This window comes from Fukomys damarensis, unplaced genomic scaffold (genome assembly GCF_012274545.1).
Source record: "Fukomys damarensis isolate Sample0158 unplaced genomic scaffold, DMR_v1.0_HiC HiC_scaffold_16, whole genome shotgun sequence".
In the NCBI taxonomy this organism is placed as follows: Eukaryota; Metazoa; Chordata; class Mammalia; order Rodentia; family Bathyergidae; genus Fukomys; species Fukomys damarensis.
Window position 1 is genome coordinate 28,627,452 of NW_022900928.1, and position 16,690 is coordinate 28,644,141.

At 53.6% G+C, this 16,690-nt stretch overlaps 2 protein-coding genes across 8 annotated transcripts in view; both read right to left on the minus strand.

Annotated features, from left to right (window-relative positions):
• Positions 1–79, minus strand: part of Klhl35 (kelch like family member 35) — an 8,575-nt gene extending 8,496 nt beyond the window's left edge. The window contains exon 1 of the mRNA XM_010603345.2: positions 30–79. Within this exon, the coding sequence (XP_010601647.1) occupies positions 30–79 (50 nt within the window). The remainder of the gene's footprint in view (positions 1–29) is intronic.
• Positions 80–495: 416 nt separating this feature from the next.
• Positions 496–16,690, minus strand: part of Gdpd5 (glycerophosphodiester phosphodiesterase domain containing 5) — a 93,991-nt gene continuing 77,796 nt past the window's right edge. For 5 of the 7 annotated variants that reach the window (XM_010603309.2, XM_033764224.1, XM_010603308.2 and 2 more), the window contains 9 exons: positions 14,506–14,588; positions 13,099–13,249; positions 12,371–12,589; positions 11,671–11,828; positions 11,221–11,368; positions 9,818–9,900; positions 9,270–9,284; positions 7,111–7,223; positions 496–5,981 (listed from right to left, as the gene is read on the minus strand). In XM_010603309.2, the coding sequence (XP_010601611.1) occupies positions 5,833–5,981; positions 7,111–7,223; positions 9,270–9,284; positions 9,818–9,900; positions 11,221–11,368; positions 11,671–11,828; positions 12,371–12,589; positions 13,099–13,249; positions 14,506–14,588 (1,119 nt within the window). In that variant the 3' untranslated portion in view covers positions 496–5,832. The remainder of the gene's footprint in view (positions 5,982–7,110; positions 7,224–9,269; positions 9,285–9,817; positions 9,901–11,220; positions 11,369–11,670; positions 11,829–12,370; positions 12,590–13,098; positions 13,250–14,505; positions 14,589–16,690) is intronic. The other 2 variants (XM_010603311.3, XM_010603310.2) reach the window with 2 other exon arrangements.

Genomic DNA, 16,690 nt, shown 5'->3' on the forward strand with positions numbered 1-16,690 from the left:
CGCGCTGTGCGTGGCAGGACGCCGCGCACGGCGCCTCGCAGCCGGGCTCCGGCTCCTCCGGCTCCGAGGCCTCCCGCATCCTGCCAGGTAGAGAACACAAATATGGTCGGGAAATCCTCCTGGCCTGGCCCGCTTAAGGGACCAGAGGCCTAGCTCATGGCACACCCCTCCCTGTATTCCTTATTTCGTTCACATTTGCATTCGATTACATACTCTTCCATCTGACCATCCCATCGCCTTCTGGCTATGATCTAGCCCGTGCCTTATCAGTACCACCTTCCCCAATTACCTACTTCAGCCATATTGCCCGTTTCTTTTCTCCAGACTCACTAGGCTTTTTCCCATCCGTCTTTGCAAGGGACAGATGGTAGGCTCTCAAATAGAGTAATTTGAGGAGTCCAACAGAGGCACGATTTACAACAGTCTAGGCAATATTTAGGGACTCCACATAGTGCCGAGCCATGTGGATCAACCACAGGGAGCCTTTACCTCCACGCCTTGAGCGGGAAGGCAGGGAGACTACTGGAGCCTGTACAAAATACCAGTATAGGGAGAGTCCTGTGACATGTTTTCGGACCACCCCAGAGTGTCATGCATATGTGTGCATGAGGGCATGCATGTAATAACTACTTCCTGTCCATCCTGTCTTCTGCAAATCTCCTTTAGTTCTTCCTACTGACCAAACCCTGATTCTATTCCATTCATCTCGCCCGCGCCACACACACAAATTGAGCTATAGTAGGTGCGCGATACCTATTCAATGTCAAATGACATATTACATATTTATTGTGACTTACAGTATTTCTGTTCCAGACAGTGAGCAAAACAACCACAGTCCCTGAGACCTTCCCAGGGCTCACAGCCTGGCAGGAGTCTCCTGGGGAGTTGTGGAGAATTAGGGGAATTCATAAAAGGGGCAATAAACCAAGTTGGGGGTATCAGAGAAGAGGTTCCTAAGAGGGGAGCTTCAAATGGAGAAAGATGGGTAGAATTATCTAAGTGAAGGCAAGGGAGTAGAGGTAGGCTCTCTCCTGCTTCAGGGAAGTGGGAAGAACCAAGCTCTAAGGACCCAGTGGGGTTCTGGTCCTTCACCTGGCATTATGTGACCCCTCTAGGAAAGTCACTCTCCCCACCCCGGTGTCTTCTGAAACAGGAACATAATGCCTTTCCCCAAAGTTGTAAATGGCATAAATGAAAAGTGCTAGGTAGGTAGTAGTACATGCTCAGTAAATGTTACCTTGCCTTGTGTTTACTCCTATGAAAGGGACTCCACCACAGTGTATTGGTTGCTGTTTACATAATTTAACTTGACCCTCACAGCCCTGAGAAGTATCTTTAGTCACATACACACTTTTAAGTTTGTTGTGTGGAAACAGGTACACAGAGGGAAGCTGCCCTTCAGAGGTTTGCTAGGAGGGTCCAAGGAGGTCTATTTGTAGAGCACGCCACAGACTTCTAACGGGCTGTTCAGGTGATGGTTAGGATTCAGCCCTGCTGAACACACAGCCTCTGTTTGCACAATTCTGGGGGCAGGGAGTTCTCTCCTTTATGTGGCGCCTTACTCCAGGGGAACTCGGCTCAGTCCTTTGCTTCTCTCTCCATTCTGATCTCTGCTGCTCAGCTCATTCTGACCTCTGGAACTCAGATCCTGCCCAGTGTCAGCCTGGCTTTCATGGCTCACTGGGTCATCTTGGGCAGTGGATTTCCTGCCTCAGCATCAGGATAAATGAGCTCCTCAGCAGACAAAGAGATCAGCTAATTTTGTCCAAGTACACAGGTTGGGTTCTGAACCCAGCCAGCTTAGTCTCTGCATGTCTAGCTACTCTAGCCACACTTCAAGAGTGAGGCATGTCCCCAAGGAGCAGCTGGGGACCCAAGGAGGGAGGTGAGACAGGTCACCTGCACATGCTAGCTCCAGTCTAGGACACAGTTACACTCCGAGCTGAGATGCAAGAGGGCAGATCTCATCAGCATAAAGAGGGACTTCTCCCACTACGATGTGGCAGGGCAGGGTGGGGACTTTCTGTGTGGAGGAAAGGAACCCTCCTGAGAAGTGTACCCATACTTATTCATTCTAGTGCTGTCTACAACTCTAGGCACTTTGAACCATGGGCACACAGCGATAGCGACCTGAGACTGAGTTTCCACCCAGGGGATTCCCATTCTGGGGACTGAAGATCACCCAGTGCCAACATGGAAAGGAAGGAATTCCCAGGTGGAACTGCATAAAACACGCTCCCTAAGGGCGTCAAGCCAATGGTCATGACGCAGACTGAGACACCCAGCTTGTGGATGTTGTCTCAACACATAACCGCCCCTAACTCCTTTTTATCGACATATGTATAAATCCTCAGACTGAAACACCACACAGCCGGCAGCCTGCATCCCAAGCCCTGCCCCCAAGTACCTGGCGCTTACCTGGCCACGCCCCCTCTCAGGGGCTCTGGCGCCCGCCGCTTGCACAGGGACTACTCTTCTCTGGTTTGTGCCTGCTGTCTATGCCGGCCAGCCCGGCGCTAACAATGTCCCTGCCACTCTGCCCAGACTCCCGCTAGGACTCAATTGAGGGAGGACAAAGGGGCTGGACGCCAGGGAGAGAGGAGGAAAGGGGAGGGGGAGAGGAGGAAAGGGGAGGAGGAGGGGTGGACGACGGGCTTTTGTTCTACCCTTGGACCAGTCCCAGGAGGGAGGGGGAAGTAATAAGCATGAGATTGGCTGTGTGTGCAACTCTGCAATCTGGTGTGCTTGGGATTGGGGACGACCTGGTGCTAGCCTCGTTCCTGAATGAAGCAGGTGTGTAGGGGCTGTGTTTGTCTTAGGTGGTTGGGGTAGTTGTTAACCTAAGTGTCCAGGATACCTACTTGTGAATGTGGGAGTGTATAGGACATAATGACTGTGTAGCTCTGGGGTGGTGTGGACATGTGGTTGTATGGCCATGTAGCTACAGATATGACCCAAAAAGTGACTGCCACAGAATGGATTGAGTTTTCTCTCCTTCTGCACCTGTGTGACTATGCTGCGTTCCTGCTTAACTGCAGAGGTATTGTTCTGAGACTTTGTGTGACTCTGTCCCATTGTGTCTGTAGGTGATTGCTCGTTTTTGTGCCAGGGTTTCATGTCTCCATGTGTGTCACAGGAGTGTGTATATCCATGGGATGTACCCACACATGTGTATGACAGGTGTCTGTGTGCATGCTGTGTGGTCCTGTGTCTGAGGTGTGTTGTGCACGGAGGGGTGAGTATCCCTTGGGTGTCATAGTGGGACAGGGTGTGGGTGGAGTGATTTGCGTGGAGGAATGAGGCAGCTCTGGGCTAGCCTGGCCTCATGGAGCCAGAAGAAGGGGATGTCATGGGCTGGTGCTGGATCATTTGCTGTCACCACAAACAGCCACAGAATCTGGTATCCGTGGTGAATGAGGGATTTGTCCTTTTGAAAGGAAGCAGTGCTTTGGGGAGGAGCTTGCCTTGACAAGAGCCTGGTTCATCTCATCATCTTAGGAGGCTAATGGAGACCCTGGTTGTGCCTATCACTTTGGGTCACTAAGATGTTCAGAACAGGGTGGGTGCAAGCCACATGCCATATGGTATCACCTTCATGGAGGCCAGGTGTGGTAGGAGTCTGCCCTGGCCTAGCTCAGGCAACTTTGTGGAAGGAGCTGATGGGAGGGCTTACTGTGATCTTGGCCCCTCATGTGTCCTGAGACCTGGCCAGCCTGCCCCATGAGCCCAGCTACAGGAAATGGAGAACACTTTTATACACCAAAAGAGTTTTGTGTCTGGTTTGTTAAAGGATGTGAGGTTTGGGCATCTTCACATCTCTTCACCGGCAGGAGGGACCTGGAAGAGGTGGAAGGTGGGCATAGCCAGGAGAAAGTTCACCCTCTGAGGGACGAGGAGAGGAGTGGTTTACCAGGATGTTTCCCTGTAAAGAAGCAGTGCACTGTCCTCTGCTGACAGGGGAGTCTCAGGAGGGCAGCAGGAAGGTGGGGTTTTTAGTAATCCCTCAGGTCATAGGCGATGAGCTGGGGTGGAGATCCTTTGAGGATGGGGACAGGCTTGCCAAATATGGCCAGGAGCCTTGGATACCCTGGCCTGTGAGACCAGGAGTGAGTGGCATGAGAGATCTGTCCTCTTTCTTGGTTGGGCTGCCAGAAGCTAGAAAGGAGTTCACTGGGGGAATTTCAGAAAGGGCAGTGCCTGCTCCTGCCCAAGTAGTTCTGGGTTTCACTCATGCCTGTGTCCAGGACAGGTGGGAGTTGACTTCTACCCCAGGAAGGGAAGTGCTTGTGAGATGTTCAGTGGCAAGTGAATATATGAATGCCCTCAGCCCCAAGGGGCTGTCCTAGAGGTTAATGGGGGGGGGGCTGGCTCTGGAGCAGCCAGCATTTGGAAGAGGGTCTTTTCCTTTCTCCCAAGAAGGTGCCACAATCTCTCAGACTCCAAGAATTCCATCAAGAAAACCCTGGTTTGGACAAGAGACAAGACCCTTGGCTACCAGTGACCATGGTATACTAAGTGCAGGCTAGAACAGGGGTTCAGCCTCCTGCTTTTCCTTTAGGACATACCAAAGACATATACTCTTAGGACAGAGTAAACCCCTCTCCCCTAGGAAAGAGGCATCTCTGGGTTGTGGGCTTGTCTATCCATACACAGGGGACCTCTGTGACTGTGAGAACCTGCTGTTACCATTCCTCAGTCCTGCATCAGATGCAAGAACCCTCCCTGTCTGCTAGGTATGGAAGATATTCAGGGGCTGGGGTCAGAATCTAGGTAGGATCCTGGCTTTACCCCTTCAATGCAGTGTGGCCCTGGGATGTTACTTTACCACTCCAAGTGTCCTGTCCACCCCAGGCTGTTAGAGAACCTCTGGCATCCTGGCTGACACAGAGTAGGGGCTCCACCATCCTACTATTTTCCCATTCCTTTCCAAGAGTGGTTCCTTCTCCAATCATGGGGTCACACCTAACCTCAAACCCAACACACTCTGCCCCCACCCTCCTGCTGACAATGCAGACAACACACATCAAGATGGCAGCTTTAATCATCCTGGCTGAGGCCCTAGGCTCCCTCCACTGCAAACCAGCTCAGCCACGTGCCCATGCTTGACTATGCTGAGACGTTTCCCAGGTGGCCCCTGCCCTGTGGCTGCTAATGTGGGAACCTGAGGTCTCCTGGGTCCCAGGACTACTTCTGCCCAGAGGCCTGCTGGACATTTGTGTGTGGGACAGAGCAGCCTGAGCCTGCACTTCTGGCCTTCTTCAGTTGCTCTTAGGGGACATGGCTGAAGTCCTCTGCTGGGGCAGGGGTCAACGGTTGTGAGAGGCTGGTCGGGGAGGAGAACATGTCATGACCTCTTGCTTTCCTCCTGGGCTGAACCTCCTTGTGCTTTGAGACTGATGTGGGAACAGAGCTGCCAGGAGCTGGGGGAAAGGCCCAGCCCAGGTCCTCAAGGCAGGATAAAAACAGAGAAGTTTGCCTCATGGCACGGACAGGTGGGCAGACACACGTGGGCAAGGGTGAGCATCCACATCTACTGCCCCAGGGGACATGACACGACCCAGTGACCCATCAGAGTTTCCACGCTGGGCTATGCAGGAGGGCCATGAGAATAGACGTTGGGGACCAGGCTCTGTACTTCCCAGAAGGAGGCCCAGGCCTGCAGGGGCATCTGGGAGGCTGGAGTCCTGGTCAGGGGAGAGGCAATCCCCTCCAACGGCCTGGAGCCCATGGAGCCAGCTCCCAGAGCACTCCAAGTGTAGACACTCTTCTGCCAGCCTCCTGAGCGCCCCATGTTTCTACATTAGGTACAGGCTGGGGACAGAGAGTCTTCAGCTAATGCCCACCCCGGTCCGCAAGAGTCTTGGCGTGGCTGCCACCCCCTCGGGGGCCCAAAGGGGTGGCAGTGCTGTTGGCGTATGTGTCGTAACTGCTGTCTGAACACATGGAGAGCTCATCCGAGACCTCCACACCATCGCTTATCTCTGTGGGCCAAAGGAAAACAGAATGTGAGTGGGAGAGAACAAGGGGCCACTGGATGGCTGATAGGGTGGGCAGGGGCTGTGCAGGGCACTGGAGACTGATGTACCCACTGGCTGGCTGGCATGGAGCCTGGCATTCCAGGCCCTCCTTGGTCTCTGCTGAACCTTCTGTCTGGGCCATTCGCTTGTCCCTTGGAACTCTATCCTCCAGCCACAGAAAACCATCTGTACTCCTTGAGCTTGTTCCCAGTGTTTATTCTCTTCAGGGCCTTTGCACATACTGGCCCCTCTCTTGGGAATGAGCTCCCCATGAACACTTCCTTGTCCTAAAATCTGGCTCACATCTTCTCATCTGTAATGATAGTTCCTGGAAGCCCCCTGAGTCCCCAGCTGGGATGGGACCTCCCCCATGTCACATCTGTCAGGGAAACCCTTCTATCCCTCCAATCTGGTCACATTCTGCGTGGATGCCGTCCCCATTGAGCACAGCATCTCTAGGACATCTGTGCTCTGGTGCTGGCAGTGCTGGGCATGAAGCAGGGGCTCAAGAAAAGTCTGTGGAGTGGACTCGGCCTGTTGAGTGCTGTGTAATTTCAGTGCCCAAACAGTGCTCCCTCACTGCCTCTGAGCACAGCTGTCCCTCCTTCACCCAGCCTTCAACCCAACCATTATCCAGGCACCTCCTACCACCCTCCACATTCTGAGCCATCATTGCCCTAATCCTTCCTCAATGCCCCAGGGAGTTCTGAACATACTCTCAGCACCTCACTTTGAGAGTCCTAAGGACACCTATTTTCCATGTCCCTGTCTACACAGCTCCCTCCTGCATCTGACTGGGAATGTCAGTAAGGGCTGGTAGCAGGGGGAAAATCATTATTTATGGGATCTGTTTAAGACCAGGCAGATGGAGATGGATCTCCCAAACAGATTCCCTCCCCAACCTACACGTCACCCTGGGCCAACAACCATTGCACTGACACTGAGCCACAGGATCTGGAGTTGACTGCACACAGAGGTGTGTGTGTGCATGCACCTCCTTATGTGCATGGGTGGGAACCCCCATGGCTGTCCATTCCCTGCCTGCATGTGCTGCCTGTATGCACCCTGGCCTGCCTGCCTGTAGACTGCTCACCTGAGAAGATGAGCTTCTCCTTCATGATGCTGACGTCCCGGCTGGTCCGGTGCACTGCAGCGCTCAGCATGATCTGCTCAGGATTATAGCTCCGTATGCCTCCCAGGCGCCACCTGCAGATGGCCCCATGGGCATCAGGTCCTTCCCCAGCCACTCCTGGAGCAGGGACCCTGTCCACTTCCAGAACCTCTCTGGATGTGGCCCAAGAGACCAGTAGGACTTATGTCCCACTATACAAATGGGGAAACTGAGGCCCAGAGAGTGGTAGAATGGGGGCCGGAACCTGAGTCTACTGATTCTCAGCCTGGGCTTTTCTGTCCCCCTCTTACCTCCAGGACCCTAAATTCATAAGCCTGGCTCAGAAAAATGGTTTGGTTATCTCTTTCGCAGGTGCCTCCAGCTTTGCACAAGCTCTCTGGAGAGTACAAATCTGCAGGAGGAAGGAGCTCAGCAGGCAGGACTCAGATGGCTCGCCCTGGGGTACACCCCATCTCGGGAGTCCCTGCTGATGCTCCTTCCCCCACCATCATGACAGGCTAAGTGAAGCCAGAGGGGAACCCCAGAGAGGAAAGGAAGGGAAGCAGCAAAAGGCAGGTGGCAGTGGGGCTGTGAGGAAAGTGTGTTAGAGTGCTTGGGGTGAGGTTTTGTTTGCTGTACTATTCCAGCAACCCTAAGTGGAGGAATGGCTGAGGCATTAGTACTCCTGTGGTCTAAGGTGGCAGGGAGGTGTATAAAATGAATCAGAATGGGCCAGGAGATGGGCATGCACAGGGCATATGGGTCAGGACAGAGCAGTGAGGATTCAGGTTCTCAGTCCTGGGTATTGTTTTTGCAGTAGTACTTCTTCCAGACTACCCCCAAATCCCTGGCCTCTGAACTTGAGCTTTTCCTAGGACTGGGGCAGAAAGCTGACGGACCTCCCCGTCCCTGGCCCACCAAAGGGAACAAATGGACATCTTGGAAACAACTTCCTCTCTCCAGGGGACTGAACCCTGCTTGGGTGGGTGGAGGAAGCCAAGACTGCACAAGGAATCAACTGTGACTTTCTAAATGGGGGTCAGCATAGCAGAAATGGACAGACAGATGGATGGACAGAACATACAGACAAGGAAAAAGCAGGAGGCTGAGGGGAAGGCCCCTGTATCCTGGCTGGGATGGCTGCCGTATGAATCCTTAGTCATTGCCGGGCTCCCAGCCCCAACCTCAGTGCCTGCCATGCTGCACATGCTGGATATGTATTTGTTGTGTGAATAAATGTACAAAGGAGGCCTCCAGGGAAATGAACCCACCCCACCTTGTCTCCCAGGTTTCCTTCTCCAGTGAGCTGCTCTTGATCCCCAGAGGGCAACCCTGGTAGTATCTGATGGGCCCAGCATCACAGGCAGCATATGTGGGTATCTGCCAAGTCTGTGGATGCAAAGATCGATGACTAAATGTCCCTTCACTAGACTCTTTCCAATCACCAGAGAACAGGTTCTCTTCTTACTAGTTGGCCACTGAAGCTGCTGGACTCAGGAGAGCCTAATTAAGGCAGATGACCAATGGGGACTTGGATTCCTAGAACCTTAAAACCCAGTAGGAAGGTGTCAGGGCAGGCACATTGGTGACAGGGAGCCATTGTATGCCTTCCCAATGGGGCAAAGGATGTGGGGTGGGGGTGGGAGTGGGAGTCAGAGACAAAAATAGAAAAAGAGAAGAAATGGGAGAGAAAGGCAGCACGGACGATGGACAAGGAAGCAGAGTCCAGAGAGGCAGAACCCAACAGGGAGAGAGAGCCAGAGACTTGGGGTCTTCACGTGCAGGTAGGAAGACCCCCGTATCTGTTGGACGTGTGGACAGGGTTGCTCAGTCAGGGATCTTCTCCCCAAGGGAGACATAGGTGCTGAGGGAGGCCGGGCCAGGGACATGTTAAGGAAATGCTGGTCCTCACCTGCGGAAACTGCAGTGAGGACAAAGTAGAGGACAGAGCAGCAAAATGGGACGAGCAGAGAAGAGGACTGCAGGGAGAGAAGGATGAGTACAGCTTTCAGGCAAGGGGGTTTTCCTTGAGGGTGACCCTGCATGGGGCTTGGTGCACAGCAGGTTTTCAGACAGAACTGGAGAAGGGGGTGGTGAGATGGGAGAAAGGAACAGGAGGAGGAGAACCACACCAGAATTACCTGATCAAGTGATAGCTGTGAGATGCCAGAGTGCAGCAGAGAGGGGGGAGGGGAGAGAGGGACATGCGCCGATCAGAGCGGGATGGGACAGAGAGAGAACATCAGTCAAGAATCAAATCCGGGCCCCTGGGTTCCTCGTTGGGTAGGGGCTCTCGGCTGGCCCCAACCCTCCCACGGACCACCCTCACCACCCTGGAACCACATCCCAGCGGCCGTGCTGAGGGGTGGGGAGAATTTTCGCTTGGCACAGTGAGCGCCAAGTGCTGCCGGGAACCTATACCCTGGCTAACAAGTGAGCAGCAAGCCTGCAGGAGGCCAGAATTTGCCAAAGTCCACACAGCAGGTCAAGAGTAGAGCTTGGCTCTGGGCATCGGCTGTGTTCATTCCAGAAACTTCTGCCTGAGGGAGGAGAGCCTAAGGGCCTTGGACTTCTCTCCTGGTCAGGCCTTTTCCTGGCCAGGGGCTCAGGGCTCAGGTTTGTCTGGCTGGAGTGGGGACTGGGCCTACCAAGGGTGGGGAAAACCACGGTTGTGTCAGAGCTTACTCACTTCTGGAACACGAAGATGCCAATGATGAGGGTGAAGGAGATCAAGTCGGCGGTGACCCACATGAGACAGTACTCATCCGGGGGCTGTGGACAGATGGCCCGAGGCCAGCTTCTAGTCATGGTCCATCCAGACAGAGGGTCCATGGGCTGGATGACCCCATGTGACCATCAAGGAGGGCAGGGGAGGCTGGAGGGTGTAAGACTTCACTTTGCAGGAGTGGGCTCTGGGCTCTGTAGGCCTAGGGGTGGGTATTGTATGCGAGCACGTGTGTGTGCATACACAGGTAGAAGTGTTGTGTTAAGCCTCGCGGGTTTATGTGTTTAAGAGAGCACCAAGCAAGAGGTGAATGATGACACAGGTGCTGTATCTGAGTGTGAGGTTGTGACACAACTAGCAGGTGGCCACGTGAACATGTGAATGAGTGCATGCGGCACCTGTATGGGGTATGTATGTCCCTCCGTGGGCTTGGTGCCCCTCAGTGGGGAACACAGGATGGGCAGGACAAAAGTCCACAAGCAGCCTCAAGCCTGCTCAGTCCTCAATCTCAGGGAGGCCTAAAAAGGCAGGAGGAAGGGGCGCTTCTTGCTGTTGGGCAACACCTTGTGGTAGACTGCTCCAGCCTGTTGTTCACTGCTGCTCAGTGAGTTCCTTCGTGTCACCCTAGTGGACACTTGGGCAGTTCATAAAGAATAGGCAGGTGACAGCTGAAGAGCAGGGTCTTTAGGGCTTCAAAGCGTGAGTGATGGATTCTAGCAGCTGAAGAGAGTGGCACAGGTGCCCACTTGCTCTCCTTCAGAAACTCCTCTGACATTGCCCTTGCAAGTTCTCATTCCTGTCAGTCTTGTTCTGGTCCCCTGGACATACTCCCCTTCCCCATGAAACCATCCGTAATGCAGATCTGACTCGCTGACACTGCTACCCTCTTAGCCACAGGAGCTTTCTGTCTGCCTTCCATGTCCCCAGGGAAAGAAGGAGGCTCAGGGCAGCCCAAGACGAACTCAGCCTGTGTGCAGGTGCTCAGCTGACCGACTCTAATGGTTTGATTCACTGTTCTCAGCACTTTAACATTCTCTGCCTTCTTCTGTTGTGCCCCTCTTTTCCTTAATCAGATATAAACACCCCAAGCCCCAAACTGTTTACTTCTCAAGGGCTCCTAAGGGATGTGTTCTTCCCTGTGGGTCAGGCCCAGGGTCCTTCCAGAACCTGAGTACAGATCCCAGAGGCCATGAAGATCTTTATGCCTCCCAACCTGCACCCTCAGCACGCCCCCTACTCCAGACCTCTCGAGGGAGTGACCCGTATGCAGAACTCACCAAGGGTTGGGCCAGCCACAGGCAGCTTTCTGCACTGTTCACCCCCACCCCCACCCAGGTGCTTTCTGCCCTCAGCCACCTCCAACTCACCATGATCCAGAGTGGGGAAGGCACCTGGGACAGGGTGTGGGTGTTGTCGGAGGTGACAGATGGGACCCCAGTGCACCACAGCAAGGAAAAGAGCCATGGCGCGTTGACAGTGTAGAGGTTCACACTCAGATTCCAGGATGCATAGTCCCTGGGCAGGGACAGAGGCTGGTTGGCTCAGGCTCCAGCTGCTTCCCAGTGTGGGAAGCCAGTAAAGTGCATCCCCTTCACACACACACACACCCCAACCCTCACAACTCTCCTTGGAGGAAGGCCTGTCATCCAGAGGGCCAGGTTCTCAGGAAAAGCCAGCTGTACCCCAGCTTGCATCTCTCATCTTTGAATCATGCTCAAGGCAAGTCCCAGTGTGCCCAGTCCTCTGCCCATCTGCATGAGTGACAGGAGACTCACTCCCACCTCCCTGGGTGCCCTGAGAGTTGAACAGGAAGATACCTGAGCTCCTGGGCAGACACCTGAGTGTAGCGCAGGTTCAGCCACTGGATGTGGCCTCTTTGCAGGCTGGCCACTGCCTCCTTGGAGCCTGACGTCTGCTGGAAGCCAGGAGCCACCTTTCGCACAAAGGGCCTCTGTCTGTTAGGCAGCCACATGACCTGCAGGTGAGGTGGACGCAGATGTTTGTGTGTGTGTGTGTGTGTGTGTGTGTGTGTGTGTTTCAGGTTTCTCTTCTGCAAAACTGTGGGAAGGGGGCACAGACAAGAGTCTCTACCCCTACAAGGGGATGTGCAGGGTTGCGGGGGCGGGGGGACCTGGCCCACAGTGAATGCTGACTGCTTCGGTGGGATCGTCAGCACAGGACACTGGGATCTGAGCAGGGACGCAGAAACAATTAAGCTTCCCTTCAGGATGATTGTCAAAAGATGGATGACCCAAGCAACCATCACTCTGCGTGTGGCCACCAGCATCAAGACTGGTCCCAAATCCTACACCACAGTGATATGGGCAGCACTCTACAGAGGTAACTGGAGAACCTGGATCTGCTCCTGCCCTTGAACACCTGAAAAGTCTGTCTTGTTCCCCGTGGCCCCCGCCAAGACCCCATCAGGGAGGTGAGTGGTGTGCAGCCCTCATTTGATAGATGTGAAGGCCTGGAGAGGGTCAGGTTCCTGCTGGAACTGGCTCAAGCCAGGCTCACCTGGTGCTGCGGGAAGCCGGAGCGCAGCAGGGTCCCCAGTGTGACATTAATGAAGCTGCTGCGGAAAGGATGGTCTCGGGGTGGTTCACGCAGGTTGAGTAGCAGCGTGGCGTTGCCCTTGGCCAACTCTAGCAGCTCCTCCAGGCTACAGATGGATTGGTTCTGGGCCTCCCTGTGGTCAGAGGGTGACAGGGAGCTGGCCGTCCAGAAGGGATCTGTCTGGTAGGGACAAGGACATGTGCTGTGTCACCAGCCCTTTGGAGTCTTCATGAGACTACCTGGCAACCAAATGTGGAGGCCCTCGGCTGCCAGTGTCCTCTGGTGTGTGTCAGACGAATGGCTGTGGCCCTGTGGGGACCTAGGAGCGTCCAGTCCTCACCTTTCTATCCCATACCTGCTGCAGAGAGAATGACCTGACTGGAGTGCCTTCCAGGCCCCAGCATGTTCTTCCTTTACAGCAGGTCAGACCAGGCAGGCACCTCCCTCCAGTCACAGTTAACAGTCCCAGACTGACAGCCTCCCCATCTGCCTTTCCTGGTGAGGGAGACAGTCCCAGAACAAGCAGTGACAGACTCAAGTCTGCAGGCTGCAGTGGCAGAGCCCAAAGGAGGCGCCTAACCCAGCCTGGCTGGACTGCCCCTGAGCGGATGGGCACCCGCCACCCTCACTGGGCTTGGGGTCCCTGCCATGTTCTCTGAGCCCAGGCTGGGGCCCAGGTACAGTCAGACCTTCAGGAACCACTGGCCAGCATTGAGCCTCTGCAGGACAGTCCAGTTGAGCATGGAGGCGGGCCTGCGGGCGAGCTCCGGGAACACCTGCTCCACGTTGGTGGTTCGCCGCAGAGTGGCATCATGCATGAGGAAAGGCACACCGTCCAGGCTGCAGGGAGGAGCTGCCATCACTACCCAGCCAGGGCTCTCACCTGCCCACCAGTGACCAGCCCCTCACACCTGCCCACCTTTGCAGGCCCTGGGCAGCCTACCCCACCCTGGCCTTCAGGCACCCCACCTTCAGGGGGCTCTCTGTTGGGTCCAGGTGGGGGTAGGGATGCCAAGAGGGAGGGCTGGGAAAAGGCTGGCCTTGATCTTTGCCTCCTTGGAGAGGAGGTGCTGTCCCATTTGATAATGAGGAAACTGAGGCCAGCGGAGGAAAGTATTAAGCTCAAGGCCTACAGCAGTAAGTGGTGGAATCTGGCTTGGAACCTAGTCCATGTGATACCATAATGAAAATGGTGCAAGTGCAGGGCCTTCGGACAAGTTCCACTCCTACTACCATCCTTATCTGTCCCAGCAGGGCTGCCAATGCTCAGGCGGTGCCTTAGAGCAAAACACCAAAAGACCCTCATTCCTCAGGGCATCTTTCCACTACCTGCTAGAGTGTCATACACACAATCGTATGACATCTACACTGGTACAGTGGCCTTGTTTTGTGCCCGTATTTTATAATGTGATTTCCTTATTCTGCGTACAACCTGTGTAACTATACACAGCAGCCCTGCTCCTCTCCCCTTCCCAGAAGTAACTTCTCTTAAGAGATTGTGGTGAATTCTTCCTGCCATCTATACTAATTCATATTTATCTATCTACAGATAGAAAATGTACACATCCCTTTAGTGTGGTCTTTTAAAACATAGCTGGCATCATAATGACTGTCGTGCTCTGCAACTTGCTAATCTTTCTTATCCACATGGTTGAGCTCTGTCTTGCAGAGATACATGGATCTAATCTTCCTTCAAATGGCTCTGTGGTAGGCTCCAGGTCCCCAGCATGAAATGAGAGAAGTCTGGTGTTGCCTCTATTTTATATCCTAGAGCAGTGATGGTGACCCTTTTAGAGACAAGTGCCCAAACTTCAACCCCAAACCCACTTATTTATCATAGAGCCAACACTACAATTAAACTTGAATACTGAGGTTTTAGTTTAGAAAAAACCAAAACAAAACAAAAAACACCCTCATACATTAAAAGAAAAATACAGTAACAGAGCTTTCCATGATACACACAGCCTACTGCAGCGTGCACCATGTCCTTCATTCTCCCACCTCCAATGCTCCAGGATAGGAGGCTCCACCCCCAGAGACCAGGTACAAGTGTGTAGGGAGGGGAAGAGGTGCCACCCTCCCTCCCCTATGCCTACCTTATGGTGACATCAGCCTGGATCCCATACAGCTTCTGCTCTAGGGCCTTCCGGAAGGACATCAGTGTGTGCTCTGGAGCCAGCTGGAGAGGAGGGGTGAGGAGGGGAGGGCCCGACGTCAGTGGATATAACCTCCCAGCCGGGGAAGGTTTCCACGCTGGAGGGCTGGGTAGGCTGAGTTCTAATCCAGCTCCTCCACCAAGGAGCTGTGTCATCCTGGATGCCCACTCAGCTTCTCTAAAGTTCAGTTTCCTCATCTATTAAATCACATCCACTTCGAAGGTTTTGGAGGGAGGGGCAGGAAGGGGTGGTTAGTGTGAATAAATACAAATGTCTGACATAAAACTAGCACTAATAAATAGTAACTCTGATCATTATGCCACTCTTGGTGTATCCCAGGCTTGGAGCTAGATACTGGTAGCAGGAGGTTTTTTCATACCTTGGTACCCTGAGCTCAGTCCAGGAGACGCTGGAGGGAGAGGGAATGGGATGGAGTTTCACTGGGTGATAAAAGCCCTCATCAAACAGGAACAATGCTCTCCATGCTGGAGGCCACCTGGATTAAAATCCCCTAGCCTAGTCCTTATATGGAGAAAGTACTTAATAAATGACACATGAATCAGAGGAACCTAGTTCACTCTAGACTTTGTGTTAGCTAGCTTTGTGACCTGGTTGAATTGTCCCTCCTGTGGACCTGTTTCCCATCTGCTCTTGGGGATGTGTGCTCACTGTTCTCTGAGGATCCTTGGGCTGGAGAGTTGGGCTCTAAGCCTCTCTGCCTGGTTCCATGTGGTCTGAGATACTGCCATACCCCTCTGTTGCCACTGGAAGTCAGCACCAACCCAGAGATTGGTTAAGACCAGGAACCAATGGGATCTACAACAGGGAGAGAGCAACCCCTCACCAGTGAAAGAATGGCGTGGAAGGAGTCCTGAGGCCGATCATCCCCACCTTCTCCCCGTCTGGCCACACTGTTCCCCAGCTCAGTACACCCACGCCTCTGGGAAGCAGCCTGGGATCAGGGAGCCAGGGGAGACCAAGGGCTTTGGAGTTGACCGAGGAATAATCCCATTTCCTACTGGGCCACCAGGCCTTGGTTTCTTTAGCTGTGAAATAGGCTCATGTTTTACACTTCCTAGGTGAGAAAACAGGTGTCTGAGACCCCAGGCCAGAGCCCTACACAGTAGGGACCCTATAATGCAAGTCCCTTTCTCTTTTCCTGGAGCACAGCAGCTTAGGGGATGTGCCATCTGTCCCCCACAGTGTGAGATCCCAGTCCCTAGGAGTGGGGACTGTCTCCCTGACCAGTGACTGCTAGGAAGTGCCAGTGTCCCTTCCCACAGGCCACCTGGGAGAATAGAAGGGGCTACAAAGACTTGGGGGGGCAAACTTTTTGGGAGGGGACAGTCTCTTTTCTGGAAGCTTCTCTACACTGATAAGGTCTCTCTGGGTTAGGTGTTGGGTTCCTAGAGCTGTAGAAACCTGGCCTTCTCTTGCCAGTTCCAGGGCTCCAGGCAGGTTCCCAAGATATGCAGCAGTTCTGGAGTGAATTCTCAACCCCTGTCCCAGAGCTCCCATCCGCCTGAAGCAGTCCAAGGGGTGGCATCTGCTGTCAGGAGGGTGTGTACAGGTATGGGGATAGTGCTTAGGAAGCAGGACACCATGGTTATGACTCCCCACTGTGGACCTAGTCCCACAAAATAGGAAAGTGTGCACAGGCCCACAGGTGCAGTCCCCAAGACAGGGTGTCTCGGACCTACTGCTGAGTTATTAACACACAGAGCTGTAACCAGAGGACCAATGTGCAGATACAGAGTGTGGACCGGACAAGCGTGTGTTCACATGGACATGGCGGGGAACGGACAGGCTGGCTCCTCTAAAGTCACCACTAAAAAGTTGCTTTTATAGGAGTAGAATGGAGTAGAGGAACAGAGGCTGGGAAGGACAGGGGCAGGAGAATGGGAGAGGCTGGTGAACAGATACAAAATTACAGTTAGATAAGATGGACAGTTCTGATATCCTACGGACATAGGCTGACTATGGTAAATTATAATTTACTGTATATTTCAAAATAGCCAGAAGAAAGAAAAACATTTTTTGTGTGTGCATGATACTGAGGATTGAACCCAGGTCCTTCACTCTGAGCTACACCTCCAGTCCTTTCTTTTACTTTAAGACAGAGTCA